Source organism: Leuciscus leuciscus (genome assembly GCF_965113295.1).
Source record: "Leuciscus leuciscus genome assembly, chromosome: 11".
Lineage (NCBI taxonomy): Eukaryota > Metazoa > Chordata > Actinopteri > Cypriniformes > Leuciscidae > Leuciscus > Leuciscus leuciscus.
Window position 1 is genome coordinate 29581208 of NC_138735.1, and position 20657 is coordinate 29601864.

The 20657-nt window shown below is 36.9% G+C and overlaps 3 protein-coding genes across 8 annotated transcripts in view; 2 read left to right on the top strand and 1 right to left on the bottom strand.

The window, feature by feature from the left end:
- Positions 1-192: 192 nt before the first annotated feature.
- fam234a (family with sequence similarity 234 member A) lies at positions 193-9738 on the top strand. Of its 4 annotated transcripts, none has more exons than XM_082183472.1 (13): positions 209-272; positions 660-873; positions 1812-2086; positions 2782-2889; positions 3328-3510; positions 4196-4341; positions 5376-5508; positions 5593-5719; positions 5816-5956; positions 6039-6120; positions 7618-7764; positions 7856-7943; positions 9063-9738. In XM_082183472.1, exons 3-13 carry the CDS (start codon positions 1837-1839, stop codon positions 9299-9301), a joined length of 1644 nt encoding a protein of 547 aa, XP_082039598.1. In that variant the 5' UTR covers positions 209-272; positions 660-873; positions 1812-1836; the 3' UTR covers positions 9302-9738. The 4 variants fall into 4 exon arrangements, with proteins under 4 accessions (XP_082039601.1, XP_082039598.1, XP_082039599.1 ...); XM_082183473.1 differs by having other exon boundaries at positions 210-272; positions 750-873; XM_082183474.1 differs by lacking the exon at positions 209-272 and adding an exon at positions 306-440 and having other exon boundaries at positions 750-873.
- Positions 9739-12043: 2305 nt separating this feature from the next.
- Positions 12044-16215, top strand: cox6b1 (cytochrome c oxidase subunit 6B1). The gene is made up of 4 exons (XM_082183514.1): positions 12044-12209; positions 13018-13140; positions 15765-15865; positions 15962-16215. Exons 2-4 carry the CDS (start codon positions 13035-13037, stop codon positions 16013-16015), a joined length of 261 nt encoding a protein of 86 aa, XP_082039640.1. The 5' UTR covers positions 12044-12209; positions 13018-13034; the 3' UTR covers positions 16016-16215.
- A 608-nt stretch (positions 16216-16823) lies between these two features.
- Positions 16824-20657, bottom strand: part of katnip (katanin interacting protein) — a 30067-nt gene continuing 26233 nt past the window's right edge. For 2 of the 3 annotated variants that reach the window (XM_082183423.1, XM_082183424.1), the window contains exon 26: positions 16824-17469. In XM_082183423.1, coding sequence (XP_082039549.1) covers positions 17235-17469 — 235 coding nt within the window. In that variant the 3' untranslated portion in view covers positions 16824-17234. Of the gene's footprint in view, positions 17470-17614; positions 17701-20657 lie in introns of all 3 variants that reach the window. The other variant, XM_082183425.1, reaches the window with a different exon arrangement.

Consider the following 20657-nt stretch of genomic DNA (forward strand, 5'->3'; position numbering starts at 1 on the left):
AACACAATAGAAGTTGTTACATTTCTGAGTAATGAGTACAATTAATAATACTGTTATATCAATAATACTATTCATTATTTGTATAAAAAGGAGGTAATTTCATATGACATTTGTTTCTTTGTCTTTCAAGCAAAAATGAGAGACAAGAAAATAACCATTGGAATAAAATCGCTTCTTTTTTTTTTTTTGTCCCAGCCGAGTTGCCGTACGCGGAAATGTCGTTGTCAAACCAAAGCTCATCAAGAAGAGAAGCGATATCTGTCATTCACCAGGTTTGTTTTGATCATACAAAAGTGTCTATTTCCAAATTCATATTTGGTCAACAATAGAATTAACTAATTAAAGGCTAAAGAGTTACATTTAAGACAAACGTATCAAATCTTCTAAACCTCGAGTTGATGTCTGTTTCTACTAGACACCTTGTACTTTAGTTAATGAAGGTGAAGCGAGTTAGTTGTCTCTTACTGTATATAAGCTGTTGTGTATATGTTTATGTGTGGTTGTCATTTTATATAATGCAACAGGCTTAGGATGTTTTATGCTTTAAAATTCATCATTTACATATACAAGCCTTTATATCTGTGAGTTACACAAGATGATGTTGTGTTTGTGTATTACAGTAAGTGATTATAGTGTGTGTGTGGTCCAATGTTTTCCAGAAAGGGTGTGTTAGTTAGTTGGGCTCTTCTAGTTCCACCGGCAGCATGACAGAGGGGTTTGTGTTTAACAACAGCTTCTGTCTGACACAGAACACTCTGGATAGGAAGAGAAGCAGGATCTGTTGTGTTTGAGAAGAGTTGAGATGAGTTGACATTGGCCTTGGATGCAGTAGATTGTGAAGTTCTGACCGATCACTTACAGGGTTGAATTCAGGTAGGAGGGATCTGTGAACTAGAAGAAGTAGGCTAGTTAGCCTTCCTTTGTTTCCTTGATGTTTTAAAATACTGTGAATCACTTTGATGATTTGTGTTCTTTTACGTATTTTGACTCAAACTAATGGCCTGAATCTGATTTGAAACCAATGCAAACCTTGTAATTTCAGTGTAATTTCAGTGAATTAAAAACATTTGTGTTTTAGATATAGGTAAAGAATAGAAAGACTGAATGTGCCGTATGAAATTAATATGACTGTAGCAGTCACATAAAAATTAAGCTTAACTGAATTATGTATTCAATTATAAATACATTTTCTATTAAATGCATATTTTTTTCCGTTTTTTCAGATGTAGTTTTACAATAAAAATGACATTTTAAGATTTTACAGATCATTTAAAATAACATTTTGGGCGCAAGTAGAAGTGTAGACATGTATCTGCAGCATTAAACTTGATTTCAAGATTAGAACTAGTGCTGTCAAATCGATGAATCGCTTCTAACATTAACGTTTGTTTATAAAATATATGTTTGGGTACATATGTATAAATGTGTATGTGTGTGTGTCTATATATACATACACACACAGACGCGTGCACACACACATAATATAGATATACACATATTATATTATATAAACACAAAATGGTTATCGCGATTAATCAATTTGACAGCATTAATTAGAATGAAAACCAAAAATACACATTTGATGGATTAAATGGGTTTATGTAAATGTATCACACAGTATTCTGGAAAACAAGATTAGGTCAAATATTTTTGTATAACTATAAATTATATAATTGTTGACCCGGGTGTAACCTCTGCTGTATCACTCCACGCTCTCTCTCGTATTGTTCTCAGACTATGAAATACTTGATCATTTTTGGGGGTTAATCACCAAATGATTATGTGTTACCATCCCTGCTTCTGTCTTGCAGTGGTTAGGCGTTCTGCTGGTGTGAAATGGCAGATGCAGCAGCTCGAGGTTTTGAAGCGGAGCCTCTGAAGGGTGGAGAGACAGAAGGGAGCGTGTCTAAGGAGAAAGGCTGTGCAGGAAAGCTGGGATTTTCCCGCATGACAGGCTGGCGCACAGCAGCGTTCCTCCTCTCGCTCTTCGTGTGCCTGGTGGTGGTGTTCGCCTTTTCATTCATCCTTCCCTGCCCCGTGCGACCGCAATACCGGCCCACCTGGAACCACACGTTCCCCACCGCAGGTGAACACCCTCAAAATTACAGTAGTAACTTTCTTTTCTTTTCTTTATTTATAAAGCACTTTCACCGCTGCTCAAGGTTGACACAAAGTGCTGTACAATACAACTAAATTCTGATACAATACATTACAAATACAAAAGAACACAACACAACCGAACACAGACATTATACCTGGTTGAAAGCTATTAATAAAAGGTGTTTTTTTTATAAACTTGGTAGAGATGAAGCATTTTTAAGCGAAGTTGGTGAGTTATTTCAAAGACTCGAACCTCGTTCTAGGAATAGAAAGCAGACCAAGAGTACAGGATCTCAAGGACCTGTTTGGTTTATGGATGGAAATTGCATCCGAATGATAAGACGGTGATTTGATTATGTAGAGATTTAAAAACAAAAATTTGAATTAAAAAAATTATTCTAAATTGAACAGGTAGCCAGTTTAGCGAGAGGAGAACGAACCTTCGCCTGCCTGTCAACAGCCTTGCAGAAGCATTTTGAACAATCTGTGAACGCATTAGTATAATAGTATAAAGAGTTACAGTAGTCTAGACGAGATCAAACAAATAAATGAATGAATGATCCGTTCAAAATGTTTTGCAGAGAGAAAAGACTTGATTTTCGCAAGACGTCTTTGACCAATTTGACCACAGCAGTGTTTCTGTATTTCTGATTGGATCCTGAGTGTGTTTCTCTCCTACAGCCACGTACAATTTCCTGGCTGTTGAGGACGCCAATGGAGACAAAGTCTTGGATGTGTTCTTAATGTACAAGGATGCTGATGAGAGGCGCAACACATGTTTGAGTCAAGGTAAGCTGATACACACATGCACAAACCCGCTTGCTGTTGCTTTTCTTCTGTGGAATACAGACGAATCTATTATATAAGAAAAATAAGGTTGTACAGTGTAATTATACAGTATATTTAAGTAGTGAGTAATATTAAGCAACTACATGTACTTACTATAGGGTTAGGGTAGGATTAGGATTTGGTTGAGGGTTAGTTGCATGTAATTATGCATCATTTACTGTTATTACTATGGTAAGTACATGTAACATATGTAAAAAGGACACTGTCAAATAAAGTGTTACCAAAAATAAATGTTAAAAGCAGTTCAGTAGTAGCTTGTGTAGTTTTATGTGAGGAACAGACCCAAATTTATGTCATTATTCACTGAAAATCTTAACAAGGGACTCAGGGTTGCTGCTTTATTGTGTATTATGCTAAAGTAATGGTTTGTTTTTTCAGATTTATCAATCCCCTGTATGGTTTTAACGGCTCTTGATGGTACTGATGGGAAGACACTTTGGAAAAGACCTTTAGCTGCTGAGTTTGATTGGGTGGAGTGTGGCGTGAAGGGGCTCGGAAGTAAAGGATCAGGATGTCTGGTTGCTCACGCAGACAATCTCACGGCGATCGACAAGAAGTCCGGTACAGGATTACATTACACAGAGATCTGGACATATGTATTTGAACCAGGACCAATGTTATGGCACACACTACTGTTCAAAAGTTTGGGGTTGGTAAGATTTTTAATGTTTTGAAAGAAGCCTCTTCTGCTCACCAAGGCTGCATTTATTTGATCAAAAATACAGTAAAAAACGTAATATTGTAAAATATTTTTACAAATTTAAAATAGCTGTTTTCTGTTGTAATATATAGTAAAATGTATTTTATTCCTGTGATCAAAGCTGAATTTTCAGCATCATTACTCCAGTCTTCAGTGTCACATGATCCTTCAGAAATCATTCTAATATGATGATTTGATGCTCAAGAAACATTACTGATTATTATCAGTGTTAAAAACAGTTGTGCTATTTATGTGGAAACCATGACACATTTTTTCCTGGATTTTTTGATGAATAGATTGCTTATTTGTTATAGAAATCTTTTGTAACATTATAAATGTCTTTACTGTCACTTTTGATCAGTTTAATGTACCGTTGCTGAATAAAAGTATAAGCCTAATTTAAAAAAAAAACAAAAAAAACTATCTGAGCCCAAATGTTTGAACAGTAGTAGTGTATGAATATGGTAATCTTTCAGTGCCATAGTAACACAATACTTCTTGTCCAAAAGTGCATGTGTAAACATTTCGATGTTTTGTGTCCATCAGGTGAGATCATGTGGCAGCAGTCGCGCTCTTCTGTGATGGATGGAAATCTCCCGCTGATCAGCGTCATGGATCTGAATGCTGACGGAGCAGAGGACTTGGCAGTGCTTTCATATAATCCTGAAGCATCACCATTCACACCCATACCAGTACGACACACACACACACACACACACTAGTGATGGGAAGTTCGGATCATTTTACTGACTCGGATCTTTGAGTTTCGTTCAGCGAAATGAACTAATCTTTTTTCCCCCAAGTCGTTCATTTTCAGCAGAATATAATTTAAATGTTACATGTTAATGACCAAATTCCCCAAACACATCAACTTACACAAACCGTGATCACATTTATAATAAGAAAAAAAAACATAATGCAGCCAATGCCAAACTATGAGAAACAGATATAATGAATTCATTGTTTAGCTGGGGCTTAGTTCAACTCTCCTCCCGATCCGAGTCGTTTTGTCATCTCGTTGCATCCCCATTGGCTGAAGCTATTAAGTCTACCGGAAGTGATCTAGTTCACCTCCCGAGTCTCTGGGTCCGAGTCGTTCGTTCATCACGAGTCATGGAAAATAACCATTATGACAGAAATTCACAAGTTTATAAATCGTAAGAAATTTGAGACTAGAAATGCATCACAACTGTAAGAGTAAGAAAGAAACTAACCACACGCTTGTTTGTAAGGAAGGTTGGGAATTATTCATTCATTTCTGTCTCCAATACGGCCTTCACGTCAAGTGACGAAAGAGCGAACGACTCAGGAGGTGAACTAATGAGTTCTGTGTCCTGTACAGAACGTGTTCAACAAAACAAACAAAGCACTCTCTTAAGCAGGGTTTCTCAAACTCGGTCCTGGAGGGCCACTGTCCTGCACAGTTTAGCTCCAACCCTGATCAAACACACCTAGCTGTGAGTTTCTAGTGATCCTGAAGACACTGATTAGCTTGCTCAGGTGTGTTTGATCAGGGTTGGAGCTAAACTGTGCAGGACAGTGGCCCTCCAGGACCGAGTTTGAGAAACCCCGCTCTAAGGCAACTCGTTGTTCCCGAGTCATGTTCAAGATTAGTTCAAAATGAGTCATGATCGACCCCACACACACAACACAATAACATTCTAATGCTCACCTGTTCTGAATATTTTGTGATGATTTTGATTACGATAATCTCTTCCTCCTTTAGACCGTGCTGGTGTTTTTCTCAGGGAAGTCAGGTGATCAGATCGGCTCACGGGTGGATGTCGATGTGAATGGGCTTTTTGATCATCTACCGTTCAAAACGGCCAGTGGCGCTCCATACCTGCTGTTACTCACAGGTGTGTCGCTGCTTTTAGCATCTCTTCTTTACTGTTTCTCCTTTACATTCCCCTGAACTCAACAGTTTCTTTCTCTGTCCACAGACTCAGGGCTGTACGCGGTGTGTGTGCAACATCTGGCAGAACGAGCTGGTCTGAAGTCTGCGCTGAAGAAAGAGACAAGCTGGGAGGAAAGATCAGACAGTCAAACTGGATTAATCTCACTCTATCAGTAATAAGCGTTGTGGGCTCAAACTTCTTCACCCTCGTTCTTTGTTTTCTCCACTCGTCATTGTTTCATGGGTTTCTTCTGATCGCCTATCTGCAGGTCTGATTCCCTGAGGCGTGTGTCGGTTGTTCACGGCAGTGGTTCTCCATCACTGCTGGTCCAGACGGACTCTAGCGTGTCACTGCTGCTCACAGACAAACTGAAGATGGCATGGACCACCAACACCAGCGCTCTGCTCAGGTGCAGTAACCAGTCCAAACTACACAAAACACTGGAAGCTGCGTTACACTACACTAATGCATTCCTGTGTGTGTTTCTCTAGTGTGCCCACATTTGGCCAATTCGACAAAGATGGAATTCCAGACATAATGATAGAGGAAGACATTGGCAATGACACCAAAAGAGTGAGTGACCAAATTGGTATTAATCTATCAATAAATTACAGAAACGTCTGTGTGTGTGTCTGTCTGTGTGTGTGTCTGTCTGTGTGTGTGTGTCTGTCTGTGTGTGTGTGTCTGTCTGTGTGTGTGTGTCTGTCTGTTATTCGCATATCTCTCGAACCGTTAGTCCGATGGATTTCAAACTTGACAGGTGTCTCGCTACGGGCACGAGTAAGTGCAGTGCCAAGTTTGACATTGTTTGTATTAGAAATGCAAAAGATATCGGTAAATATATCGGTAAAGCAGCACTTAGATTGTTGTGGTTTAAAAATAAACATTCTGACATAAACACTCAGTCAGCTACACTGTTCACTTCTGAATATTATATTTTATTCACGGCCATCATTTGTAGTAGCCTATTCACAGACTGTTTGCTCAAGCATAGCGTTTTTTTCGGAGTTCACTGCTTATTCATTTGTGGATGTTAACTGAATCTGTAAGTCAGCTACACTGTTTATTTCTGAATATTATATTTTATTCTGGTGCGCTTAACGTTATTGCTTTCTACCATGCACAAATAAAAATGTCACTGAACTTTTGCTGTGTAATTGTAACAACGAGCACTCAAACACACCGAACCAACAATTACTAAAAACACACACACAAACTGATTTTGCACGGGCACTTTGCACTAGTAATAATAATTTGAGGTGTACGAGTGTAGAGTAATAGTAATAGAATATGCCTTTTACCCTGATTTCCCTTGTTTTAATCATATATCACACAGAAAACTTTTGGGGTCAGTAAGATTTTTTTCAAGAAATCATACTTTTATTCAGCAAAGATGCATTCAATTAATCAAAAGCGACAGTAGTATTTATAATGTTACAAAAGATTTCCATTTCAAATAAACACTTTTTTCCTGTTCTATTGCTCAAATAATCCCGAATACAACGTATCATGGTTTCTACAAAAATATGTAGCAGAACAACTGTTTTGTTCATAAATCATAAATGTTTCTTGAACAGCAAATCATCATATTAGAATGATTTGTGAAGGATCATGTGACACTGAAGACTGGAGTAATGATGCTGAAAATTCAGCTTTGATCACAGGAATAAATTACATTTCACTATATATTCACATAGAAAACAGTTCTTTTAAACTGTAAAAATATTTCACAATATTTCTGTTTTTGCTGTATTTTTTTTATCAAATAAATACAGCTTTGGTGAACATAAGTGACTTTGGTCACACAATTCTCACTATTAACTACAACTTTTGCCTCAATAAACTCCTAATTACTACTTATTAATAGTTAGTAAGGGAGTTGTTAAGTTTAAGTATTGGGTGATTTAGGGATGTAGAATATGGTCATGCAGAATAAAGGCATTAATATGTGCTAATAAACAGCCAATATCCTAGTAATATGCATGCTAATAAGCAGCTAGTTAACAGTGAGAATTGGACCCTAAACTAAAGTGTTACAGACACTTGTTTATATATATATATATGTTTTAGGTTCTGGTTCTCAGCGGACACTCTGGACACGTCCTGTGGAAGCTCAATCTGTCGTTCTGGACTCCGAGTCCTCGTCCGGCGTCTGTCCTCACGCTAAACGCATTCTCAGTGTTCATGCTTTGGGGACAGGGTCACAGCAACCAGACAGTAAGAGCGTAACACACACACACACACACACACACACACACACACATTACTGCAGGAATAAGACACTGATGTGTTTGTGTTTGATATTCAGATGCAGTCATCATTCCTGCTGCATCCTCGACACTCACAGCTGCTGCTTGAAAGAAGAAATTCTGCACAGAACATTGTCTCTTTTAAAGGTATTTCTTATCCACAACATCATCAAGGCTTATCTAACCATATATGTCTTTTTGGTCATTTATATCTTATAACGTTAGTCAAGGTTTCTTGCATCTCTTTATTAGAGGCCAAACATCAGGCTCTTATTGTATCCGTTAGTGTTCTTCTTCTCCTTCTGCTATTGAAGTCTATGGTATGGTAAAAAGTTATGAAATTTGGCACACAGATAGAGGATAGTCTGAACATTAACCACAGCAATTTTGGAGTCTCTACCTCATTCCCTCTAGCGCCACCAACTGTCCAAAATTTCACTTACATTTTGGTTAATAACTTTTTGACAAAATAATTTTTTTCCTCTAATTCTTAGACTCAAGATGATTCAATTTTTATCACCTCATAATTTTCCATCATAAAATTCCCACCATTTTCAATTTCCAGGAAAAACCTTTTTTTTAACTCCTCTTAGACTGTTGCTTTCATTCTAATGAAAAAATGAATAAATAAATGAAAAATAACACATGAACGAATTCGAACGAAGAGCTTGCCAAAATGAACGCACTTCCTGACGGCCATTTGATCTTTTTTAAACTACTTTTTCTAACTCCAACCCTGTTTGTCTGATTTTCACCAAATTCGAGTCCGATCATCTTCAGACCATGTCGGCAAAAAGTAGATTCCGTGTCGATAGACGAGTTGTATATCATTTTTGACATATTGACACCAAACTTTTATGTGTGTAATTGTCACCAAACACTGACCACACCAGATCAATTTGGTGTCAGCTCCACATGTTGGTCAAAAGTAATAAACAATAATGTCACATTATAAGTGATTGTATTAATGGGCTTTCAACAATTTTGCTTAAAATCTCCAAATTTAAAAGTATTTGCAGTTGGTCTCAATTTTCAGCTCCTCGTTCTTCCTCTGTGGTGCTCGTCCCCTTAATCACTGCTTACAGCTATATTTATGTATGGTTTTTGCTACTGTACTTTTAATGTAAAGTTTTATGCATTTGCTGACGTATGGGTAAAAACGTGCTGGGTTAAAGTCTGCAAAACAGCTGAAATAGCACCTTTAAATTGCAATATGTTGTAAGTCAGGTTTGTTCAAATATTAAGCATCTCTCTGCGTTTGTTTAGCAACGCTGCTGGAGCAAGGTCGCCACGCCTGTTACCTCGTCCTGACCGGACCGGACGGACGACAGCATGCAGAATTAGGCGAGAAGGAGCCCGTGATTCTGACCAAGCGGAAGATAAAGGATGACGTGTGGGAGAGCGGCGTTCTGGGAGTAGCGGCTGATGAACCGATCTCTGAAGACATGGAGAAGTCCGCGAAGGAGGCCTTCCACATGCTGCGCTTCAGTGATGCCCTCTACTGAAACACAGTGATATCGCCTATGTAAACACTAATCTTCAACTCAAAGGTCATACAGGCTAAAAGCCAGTTTCTGCATGTAGAACTTGCACTCTTTAGTTTATGTCTCGACCTGTGAGAATATCTGTAAATCTGATTTAGTCTTAGACTAAGAATAAAACCCAAGACACTAAACCAAATCATCAGGGCTATTCCCCTGATACGATACAAGTGAATGTATTCATTTAGAAGGGACACAAGCTTTTGGCTCATGCTGCATGACAATCATAAACTACTGTAAAGGCAGATGACTGTCAAGAGGTACGCTAATATTCGGAAGTATCTGGGATTTCATATAAAGGTGAATCTCGTACAGAACAGTCCAGGTCATGAAGAATTTGTTTGGAAAATTGCTTAAATGTCATAAAAATAATGCCACACTTGAAAAAAAAAGGTCAAAAATAGTCTTCAAATTTTCTCATTTCCTTCCTTTTGATTCAGGTGTGAAATATGACCTGGACATGACATTCATTGTGCTTTATTCATTGTATTTTGAGTCTTTCGTGTCGTATTAGAGTGACGTTTTGCTGAACGCTATAGTGGAGGAGTTTACACACGTCTGCATTGATACACACACTCACAAAGCAACACTAAAACAAGGCCTAACTTAGATGTGTGTGTCTTAGTTTGCAGTGCAGTTTGTTAGGATGGAGACTTTATGACTCGTTTAAATGATTTATTAATGGTTTTGTTTGTTTGTCAGTGTTCTGTTGTTTCATGCTGCTGCTATTGTTAAAGACGCACCTTTGCAATACTGTGATATGTTTCACATAATGCTGTACATTTAGTGCCTTAAATAGGGATCTGATCACTACAGGTGCCGTTATGAGAATCTGTCTGTCTGCTGTTTTGGATCTTATCTACAAAACGTGGGTTTAGTTTAAAGTAGGGATGTAGACATTTCTTTGAACCAATGACCAGAGCTTTAAATGGTCTTCAGTTTTCTGTGCATCATCTACATTCACAGAGGAACCGGACGATCAGCTGCACCAAATCCAGATGCCTTTCAATCTGAAGAAGCCAAAATAAATAACACTGTGGATTATATATAGTTGTAGTAGATGAACATGTTTAAAATAATTCAGTGAAGTTGATGCTTTGTATTTATTACAGTGAGATTTATTATTAATTAGTTTAGGTTCACTGATTTTGTAAACCTGTAGATCAGGTCAAGAATTTTGCATCTGCTATTTTCTGTCTTTATTTGAGAATATTATACTTCATTGTATTGTTACACTGTGTAATAAATATAATGCATCCAGTGCTTCTGTTTTTGAATCCTTAATGCAAGATTATTTCTTATTTCATGGATATTTAAGACTCATTTCATTCACTTCATTTCAAAATGTTCAAGCTTAGCTCATGGATATTTATTAGGTCATGCCAATTTAGTATTCATAAGCCAAGCTTTCGTCATAGTAATATTTTCTTATTTTCCTTCTTTTTTTTTTATGCAAAAAGGTTATATTATTCTATACGATATAGTATCTAATACGATCAACAATGCATTTTATATACCATTAAAAATTAATTAATACAATTCATAATTATATAATACTTTATCAAATGTCAATAAAACAACATTATGTTCAAACGTATAAATGTTTTGTTATTTATAATAAATAATAAAAATTTGTAAAGCTGAAGTCTACATAGCATACGTGTTTAAAACGTGTCACATGACCGCGCACCAGTCAGATTCTGATAAACGTCACGTGCACATTAAAGTTCATGTCGGTTTACAGGACCAGTAATGCAAGACTTTTTTTTTTTGCAGGAAGTTAATTTCTGATTTATTCAAGCTTTCCCTGGTACTCGTTTATGAGCCATTGATCGGTTTATCGAGATGTTTAATTCAATCGAATTAGCTTAAGCGTCAGACTATTAAGCGCGTCTCCCAGTGAATGCGAGAAGGGAAAAACAGTGACGCACCTGTAAACACAGAACAATGCCATGTTATCATTGTTCTGACATGCTGAGATGATCCAACGCATTCTGTGCTTTTCAGGAACTTGCAGTTGCTCACCAATTATACATGGCAATCATTGAGGGGTGGTCATCTGATCATCTGATCTGAGCTGAGCCAAAATACTTCACATTCAAAATACTTTCCATTTCTAAGAGTAGCTTTATCTATAAGGTTAAAAAGGGGAATGAATGAAGAGGTCCACGGGTTCAGTGTGCCCACACAAAATCTTTCTATTTTATTTGTTTTAAAGGTAAGAGGCCCAGTGCATCTATTAACGGATTCAATAAACTTCTTTAATGTTATTTTTACCTTTTGCTCCACATAATATTTTCAGCATTATCCTGTTTAAAATTAACATAATCCCAGATATGAGTCTCAGTGTAGGCTACAAAATTAATATTTCAACCATATACTGCATGTTTAGGCAAACAAGATGCTAAAATAAAAACCCCAGTAACTTAAAAAAAATGGAAGGTATTAATCACGCAAACATAAACATATCTCCTGGTGATTATCCACCGATTAAATATTAACCTGTAGCGCACCACACACACCATGCCCTTTCCGGATATGTTGACATGACATGAAAGTTACATGAATTCACATATAATAAATGCATGATTAAGCTATTTATTTGAATATTTATCTATACAATGCACATGTATTTAAGCATATGAGTGCGCATTGTGTTTGCCTGGAGAATTACAGTACATCTATCGCATCTCAGTTTCAATGTGACCTGAGTCCGCCATACCGTGTGTACAGGACTGCACGAGCGCTCAACTGCACTCACTATCATCACACACACACTCACACACACACACTCACTCACACACTCACAAGTGGATGAGGATTGTGTGACACTCAACTAAAGTCACTTTCAACAGCAAGCCGCCTCAGACAGGTAAAACAATACAATATGCTTTCATTGCATTCGGTAATTTAACGCCTTCTATTGAAATACATTTTTCAATGTGAGATCAGATATTGATTCTCATTGTAAAAGCGAAAGTGTAAGAGGAGGGTATCGCCTATATCGGGTCTATTTAAAATACAAAACGAATATCCATTTAAATTGAATAATAAATGAAACATAATACCTTAGATGCGCTATTGTAATCTTAATTAAATATATTAATGTATATTCGTTATATGCACGCTGACTAAACGCATTTCCTGTAGGCTACTCTATATAGGCCTATTATTATATAGATATAATTTAAATACATTAGTTTTGTGATCGATGTTTTTTCTTGCTGAATTGAAGCACAGTGCGAACTTTACGGTCATATATGGGCATTTTCGGAAATATCTCATTCATTAGGCTATAGCCTACTTATTTATTCGCAGGATATTAATTATTTCTTGATATCAACAATTCGATTTGAATGGCAAAATGGCGACATTTAACTAGAGAAAAGGAAATAACAGATATCAAGAATTATAGTTTTTACTAGTTGGAAGTTTATAGATATCATCAGGCTATGTGATGACGTCACTGATAGCAAGAATTCACATTTTTACTAGAGGAAATTGAATTGATATCAAAGAATTTATAGCCTGATTAAAATTCAAAACGGCATGCCATACATTCATCTGTTTTTGAATGTGATGATGCATTTATTTAAGATAGTTTAGTGTCTGTCGAGATAGTTAAAGTTTGATCTTCAGCCGTTTGTATTATGCTGTGTCTGAATCTGCATGTCTTAAAGGAACCGCGCGAGTCATCATGGCTGAGGACATTCAGCAGAAACTGGAGAAGTACCGCACGGCACCGTTCGATGCCCGTTTCCCGAACCAGAACCAGACGAAAAACTGCTGGCAGAATTACCTGGGTCAGTCATACACAGGACACATTAAATACAGTCTCTAATATGCGAAAACGTGTGACTTTCAGGTGGGTCTACACATCAGAGACTATAGAGTATAAAAGAGACTTTGGTCTACATTGAAAATACTTTTTAAACAGAACTTGTTGTTATATGATATAGAAAAATTTCAACTTACTTTTGGTCGATTCGGATCCCAACGGAAAGCGCTCTTAAATGCTTAGACAAACGCGATTTTAGTTCACTAGCGCTCTAAAAACTTTTATGATTAATTAATACAATTCTGTTCGAAACATACACTGCCAGACAAAAGTTTGGGGTCAACTTTAAGTTCATGATTTTTGAGGAAAAAATTATTAAATAAAATTATTCAGCAAGACCATTATAACATAGACATCATAACACAATTATAGCTCTAATACGCACTAGCTTAAGATAGCCTATAAGCAGTGGCGGTTCTAGAGGGGGGGCCGGGGGGGCCAGTGCCCCCGTGTCACCAAGCTTGGCCCCCCCTCTGGCCCCCCTAAATTTGGAATCGTAAAATCACACCAAACAACTGCGCATTTTATCAGTTGCGGTGCCTTCATCTATAGGCTACACTGCAGCACGACGTATATTCACATCAAATGTTAACGCAGAGGAACGGGACACTGCAGTTCACAAAAGTTCATTATTTGCATGTGCTTTAAAGCCTTGCCGGTTAAACATGTCATTCGCTGCTGATGCGCTGTTCAAATATGCGCTTTACTGAGCGCGTACACTCGACGCGCACATGCACTAAAAGCCTGTTACTGGACTAAGTTATCTTTTGAGTCTTATATTGCGCTAATACTGTCCAATACAGACAATGTTTACATAAACAAAGTTGGTTATGTCTAAAGTGAAAGTAAACAGAGAAAATTAATTAAAATCTGCTTGTCATATGCGTGTATATTAGACGCGTCGCGTGCAGTTCTTAAAGAGACAGTAGCCCTAATAATAAACATGCTGCCGCTTGTCCTTAAAGAGATAGTTCACCCAAAACCAAACAGTTGCTGGTCCCCATTGACTTCCATACATAGTAGGAAAAATATATACTATGGAAGTCACAGGGGTACATCAACTGTTTGGTTACTCACATTCTTTCAAATAACGTTTATTTTCAACAGAAGAAAGAAACTTATTCAGGTTTAAAACAACTTAAGAGAGTAAATTATGACTTTTGGGGGGGAGAACTATCCCTTTAATGTTAATAAAACAACAAAACACACAGAGGAAATCATTCACTGCTCTTGACTGAGAACTTTAAGTCTGTTGTGTTTTATTTTCATATGTGTTCATTTAATTACTTTCTTCAATTCTACTGTTAAATACACCTATAGCTGAAAAAATAAAGCACTGTTTATTTCATTTGTATATTAAGTTGTGTATGTGTAATATGTATCTCTGTTCTTAATTTTTATAACAAAGAAAATAGTGACAAAGATTTTTATCTTCGCCACTTTGGCCTAAATGTCTGCCATTCTTTTTTATTTTATATTTTGTTACCTATATTTTGTTACCTATAAGGCTTTGCTTTTAAAATAGGGACATTAGTTTGGCTGTAATGCTCAATCACATGCAAAATAGTAAAACCAACATGAAATAAGAATCGTGATAAAATCGTGATTTTCAAAAAAAAAAAAAAAATTGTGATATGATATTATTGCCAAATCGCCCACCCCAGGTGTAAAAAAGTGCCTAGATGTGCTTAGATGCTAAAAATGTGTTATTATTGATCATTATATCACACTACAATTAAACATAATGAAACATTCATTTGAATTGAAATTGTTTTATTAGCTTAGCTAATATAATTTATTAGCTTTTTCTAGAGATTGCAGTCATGCATGACATGGTGAAAAATGACTTGAAATAATACTGAAAATAGGTTAAGATGAATGTTAAAGGTGTGCCCCCTAAAAGCACAAGTGGCCCCTGCCTGTCCCCCCCAGTTACTGTGGTCTAGAACCGCCACTGTCTATAAGCCTACATACATACACACACACACACACACACGATTTCCACAAAATAATTAAGCAGCACAACTGTTTTCAACATTAATAATAATCAGAAATGTTTCTTAAGCATCAAATCATCATATTAGAATGATTTCATAAGGATCATGTGGCAAAGAGCGGTGTCGTGTAAGCGGCCCCCAAGTTCATAAATAATGATCGTTGCGACGGAAGTGAATCAATCAAAACTAACTTTAGCTGGACAATAACTTTATTCTAGAGCTGCTGTGAAGCCAAAACAGTCTCTGTTACTTTAATTTCTTTGTAAAACTGCTTTGAAACAATCTATATTGTTAAAAGTGCTATATAAATGAAGGTGACTTGACATGACACTGAAGACTGGTGTAATGATGCTAAACATATCACCCCAAAATCGAAAGGGGGGGGAGGAAAAACATTTTTTGCATAAAGAGAATGAGTCCTGGAACCTTTCAAATTTGTTGCATTTTCCTATTATTTTCAAGCACATTTGAAATGGAACCTGTATGCTTTTTTTGAGATTCACTTTCAAGGAATACCACGAATACCATGAAATTACCATGTCCAAAAAAAAAGAAAAAAAGTTCTAATCATTTTTTTTATATATATATATAGATTTTCATCGATGCCAAAAATCTCTGGATGCCAAAGGTGTGGACACAGCCCCATGTGACTGGTACAAGAGGGTCTACAAGTCTATCTGCCCTCTCTCCTGGGTAAATATCCCCTCATTCCCCAACTTCTGTCCAAAGCGTAAGCAGCAGAGTTGTGCATAAAGACCATTTACTCTCAATATTTGCTGTGTCGTTCAGATCGAGAAATGGGACTCTCAGAGGGACGACGGGACGTTCCCAGGAAAGATCTGAAGATCTCCAAAACACTGCATCAGGGGAACCGAAGCGCATCTGTCTGTGGTCTCGTCTCACCCCAGCCGAACAGGGCCTTATCAAAGATTGTTCAAAACTGCACTTGTCCGGCTGGAGGATGAGATAAGATTGTTAATGTCATTCCTTATATATAAATGTGTTGCATATTCTGCATTAAATTCTCAGGCATTGAAATGTGATCCTGTTGTTGCGTGCTTTATGGAGTCCCTGTCAACTATGGAAGCATATGGGTACCAATATTCAATTTGAAATGTAATATGCAAAATGATAATGCAATATGTAAAATAACAATGCATTTCTGTATTTAAATAAAAAAAATTCCATTACATTTGTGCAACGTTTGGTGCAAAATGAAAATGATAATTCAATTATATCATTTACATTTGCCATTTCATACACTAGTTTTAATATGTAAATTGAATACATATTTTAACGCTTTATAAGTTTCAATGTTCAAGCAAAAACTGTAGCAAAATGATCATTTAAATGTTATTTTTCTTAATTGCATTTACAACTCACACTTGCGATTGCATTTTCATTAAATGTCCCACAATGAATGTAGCAAAATTCAATGTGCAAATTGAAAATGCAATCCGCCCCGTCCCGCTCGTCAATCAAATGTAAATTCAAATACAGAAATGCATTGCCATTTTACATATTATATTTCAAATTGAATATTGCTACTCATATGCTTCCATACTCAACCATTTTTGCTAGGCATCCAAATTCAATGCATGTTGCACAAAAAAAAAAACAATGGGCATCAGCAGTTACAAAAAAATAATAATACTGACGTTTCCAGCTTTTATCACAAGTTAAAGTCTTGATTTACATTTGCATAGCAAAAACAAAAATAGGACGAACAATAAAGTTATAGGTGATATTTAATCATATTTACAGTGGCTTTAATTTGAGGTAAACTGGCAGCATTTGCATAATAGTTGTAAAAGTGTTTTGAATGAACTGTGAAAGGCTTAGAAATTGTGTGATAATGTGAAATATTGTAAGTACGTCATGTTGCTGATATATTACGAACTTTCTACACAATTAAGACTGTTGAAATATTTCAAATATGGCTGTAGGATATACAATCTATTAATTAATTTTATCCCAAGTGTAACAACATGAAAAGAAATGTACTGGTGAACATTACGCATTACCTTCAATCCAAAATCACAAGACATGGTTGAAAGTACTCTTACTTTAAGAAGACTGTCAAGTATAATACAACAACATCATAGCAAAAACAAACATAAAGCTTTATCATACAGTTGTGAGTGTGTGTTTCTGTGTTGAGGTCACTGAGTTTTCCAAATATTCCCAGAGGGAAGAAGAGAAAGGAAACCTGCTTCCATAAGCCCTGCCGTCTTGCTCTCAGTATCGCTGCTTTCCGTGTTTCCGTGTGTCCGTCATGCAGGTTTTGGGCCGCAGAGCTGAAATTAAACACATTCAGTCTCATTTTTAGTGAGTTTTCTTTTATGGTAGGCTTTAGAGTTAATCATCATAAAACAGCGGAAGTGCATGCATGTCCTCGTCAAGCTAATGAAACATGCGTGCGATGATGATGATTGTGTGCACCTGGGTCCGCCGTCTGCTTCTTCTTGTGCTGGTGAATGATCTGATTCTCGTTGGTCAATTTCACATCCTGGTCCTCCACATGATTGCTATAATAAATGACATTCCATCAATGAGTTTGAGTGACACGAGCGCTGTGTACAGATTTGCGCAAAACTTTTAGCATTTTTTTTTTTCTAAATGTCGACAAAAAACTATAGCGAAATGACGGCGTTTCCATTAACCGATTTTATGCGACTAAAACTAAATTTTTTACTCTCGCGATAAGTAAAGTCATTCCAAAAATCATGGCAACGGACGTTGGTAGGTTTACGTACTATATCCCAGCCACTACACTAGCCATTATTATTAATGGAAGGAGATGTATATGTGTGTTTTCCAAGCATTAATGGTAAGGAACGACCCTTATTATACTGTGAGCGGCACATATGAGGTGTTTCTGGGTGTTTCTCCCTCATTTCTGCTTCGAGATCTTGATTGTGGCATTTCTTTGAGGTGTAGAATCCAGTATTCCTGTAATTTCTTAGTTCTTTTATGAATTTAATAAAGAACTCTAGCTATCTCCTATTCTGTCCAAACACACCGCGTCATCTACGTCAGGTGACCTGTAAATGCGCAAAAACTGTTTCCATTGCAGTTTTGCGAAATATTTCTTTTTCGAATTGCCTGAAAAACCTCCTCATGCGAGCGTAAAAACTCGTTTGTGATACTTAAGTGTTTCCATTGGCCGTATTTTCAATTCGCAATTTCAATTTGCGCAATTGTGAAGGGTAATGGAAACGCGGCTAGTTTCACAAAAACTCCCATTTATCGCTAAAAAGTTTTTACGCTCGAATGAGGAGGTTTTTCAGGCAATTCGAAAAAGAAATATTTCGCAAATCTGTATGGAAACGCGCCTACTGCAGTGTTCAGCTCCTATCTCAATTAAACACACCTGAACCAGCGAATCAAGGTCTGACTAGACATAGGCAGGTGTGTGTGCTGAGGCAAGTTGGAGCTCAACTCAAGTTTGGAGACCTCTTATGCCTTCTACAGATATAAGATCATTACAAATCACACTGTACAACATGGATCTAATAAACATGGGTACGACATATCAGCAAGTGCTAGTGGTAAACTAATACAGCAAGATGAATCACACCTTAGCAATTGTGGTTTTTATGTGCGCTGAAGGAAAGAGGAGCGTTGCTAGGGAAAAGAGGCTAACTTGGGATGCCAATTTTGTAAATGGAGCTTGAGGTGTAAGTAGTTTAAAGTTTAAGTGCCATTTCATGATGCATTTCTATAGGCTAGTCAGTAGATGTAGGTTAAAGCAGCAAACACACTGAGATGATCATGCTGAATTTATGACACTCATTAAATTATCTCAGGCTATCTTTGGTCGCTAGACCGTGACAACGGCCGTATGTACCGGGTATTACAGAATGTGATTTTGTATGCAGTGAGCCACTTGTTTACAATGAACACAAAATGCATCATGGGACAAAAACGCAGCCTGAAAGTGAACCGTTGACCAGATGAATGAAGATAAGAGAGATCACAGAGTCTCATACAGTTTATACACACACACACACACACACACACACACACACACACACAGTTTCTCTTGTCATCATCTGGGGCCTCATGTATCAATCTTGCGTACGCACAAAAACGTTGCGTACGCCAGCTTTCACGCTTACGGTCGTATGTACTAACAGTGAAATTAACGCGAGAATGTGCGTTCCTCCACGCCAATTTCATGTCTGGCGTACGTACATTTCTCATTGTTTTTGTCCGTTGGCGACTCTTACAGGCAATGAAGTGAAGTTGCAAACATTACACAACCAATTGTTCTACAAGTCTATCGCACCACCACCTGTGGGAAGCATTGCTATTAATTTGCAATTTATAAAATAATTGACATATATTGTCGAGCCTTATGGGAATATTCTATCAATTTTGAAATTAAGTAAGAACATATAAAAGCATATGCAAATTGATACAACCCTAGTCTATGGCATGGCAGCTTTGGTGTAGTGTCCACCTTTATATCAGACCATTTCTTTTTAAGGTCATTTAGGGTAGACTGTGTACAGTTGAGACATGTGTACAGTTGAGACACCTTAAATAACTTGCGTTCGCAGCAAGCACAAGTTGTGATTTTTGCTGTGCACGTGCATATTTGTGTCCTCTTTGATCGTGGGAAATTTGAACAACGGACGCATCTCCGATCCGAAGATATCGGGGAAAGTTTTTTTTTTTCTAAGATATGATGTTCACTTCACCATGCACTCTCCACAATGAATAGCTTATTATCCTTATGTGACTGTTAAACGTAACTGGTATCACCACAAACGTTATTCTGTATTTCATGGTATTGTGTCATGCAAGGTAATTGCAAAATCTAGAGAAATGTGCGAGGTGTCCAGCGGGGGACAGTTGAGACACATATCTACTGTACCCCCGATAGAGTTCTATTAGGAAACACATTGTTTAGTTGTTCAGTGTTATGATAACAGTTTAAACGCCGTAATTAGCCAGCATAGGATGCAAATGAAAATAAAATGTGATATTTGTGATATTTAAACTGTGTATTATTAATAAATATTGTTACATATCTTGTTCCTGCTTTATACATTTTAACCAGTGCTAATTTAAATAAAGTGAATGAATATAAATGGATGAATAAACAAAAATGTTGCCCAATTGTTATTTTCTTTATTTGTCTTTATTTTTTATTTATTTACAATGAATGGTTAGTTACCTTCACATCATTAAAAATGGGGTGTCTCAACTGTACCATGCACTGTCTCAACTGTACCACATGATATGGGTACAGTTGAGACAAAGTTGAGACAAAAAGCACCTTATTTTTATGAGCTAATTGTGGAAAATATAAACTACTTGTGGGTATTATTGATTGATAATATCTTAGTCTACAAGGTAATGAAATGTCATGTGGCGTGTCATGTGGAAATTCACTTCTTTTCAGTGTCTATTTTTGTGTGAAAAATCAAAACGCAAAAAGTGTCTCAACTGTACTCCGTCTACTCTACAGTGCGAC

What these genes read in the sequence shown, in the direction of transcription:
- fam234a (XM_082183475.1), top strand. Translation starts at nt 1,837, where the DNA reads ATGGCAGATGCAGCAGCTCGAGGTTTTGAAGCGGAGCCTCTGAAGGGT. An exon ending in ATACCTGCTGTTACTCACAG is followed by an intron (nt 5,509 to 5,592) that starts GTGTGTCGCTGC and finishes CTCTGTCCACAG; the next exon opens with ACTCAGGGCTGTACGCGGTG. An exon ending in AGGGTCACAGCAACCAGACA is followed by an intron (nt 7,765 to 7,855) that starts GTAAGAGCGTAA and finishes TTTGATATTCAG; the next exon opens with ATGCAGTCATCATTCCTGCT.
- cox6b1 (XM_082183514.1), top strand. Translation starts at nt 13,035, where the DNA reads ATGGCTGAGGACATTCAGCAGAAACTGGAGAAGTACCGCACGGCACCG. An exon ending in CTGCTGGCAGAATTACCTGG is followed by an intron (nt 13,141 to 15,764) that starts GTCAGTCATACA and finishes ATATATATATAG; the next exon opens with ATTTTCATCGATGCCAAAAA. An exon ending in CTATCTGCCCTCTCTCCTGG is followed by an intron (nt 15,866 to 15,961) that starts GTAAATATCCCC and finishes TGTGTCGTTCAG; the next exon opens with ATCGAGAAATGGGACTCTCA.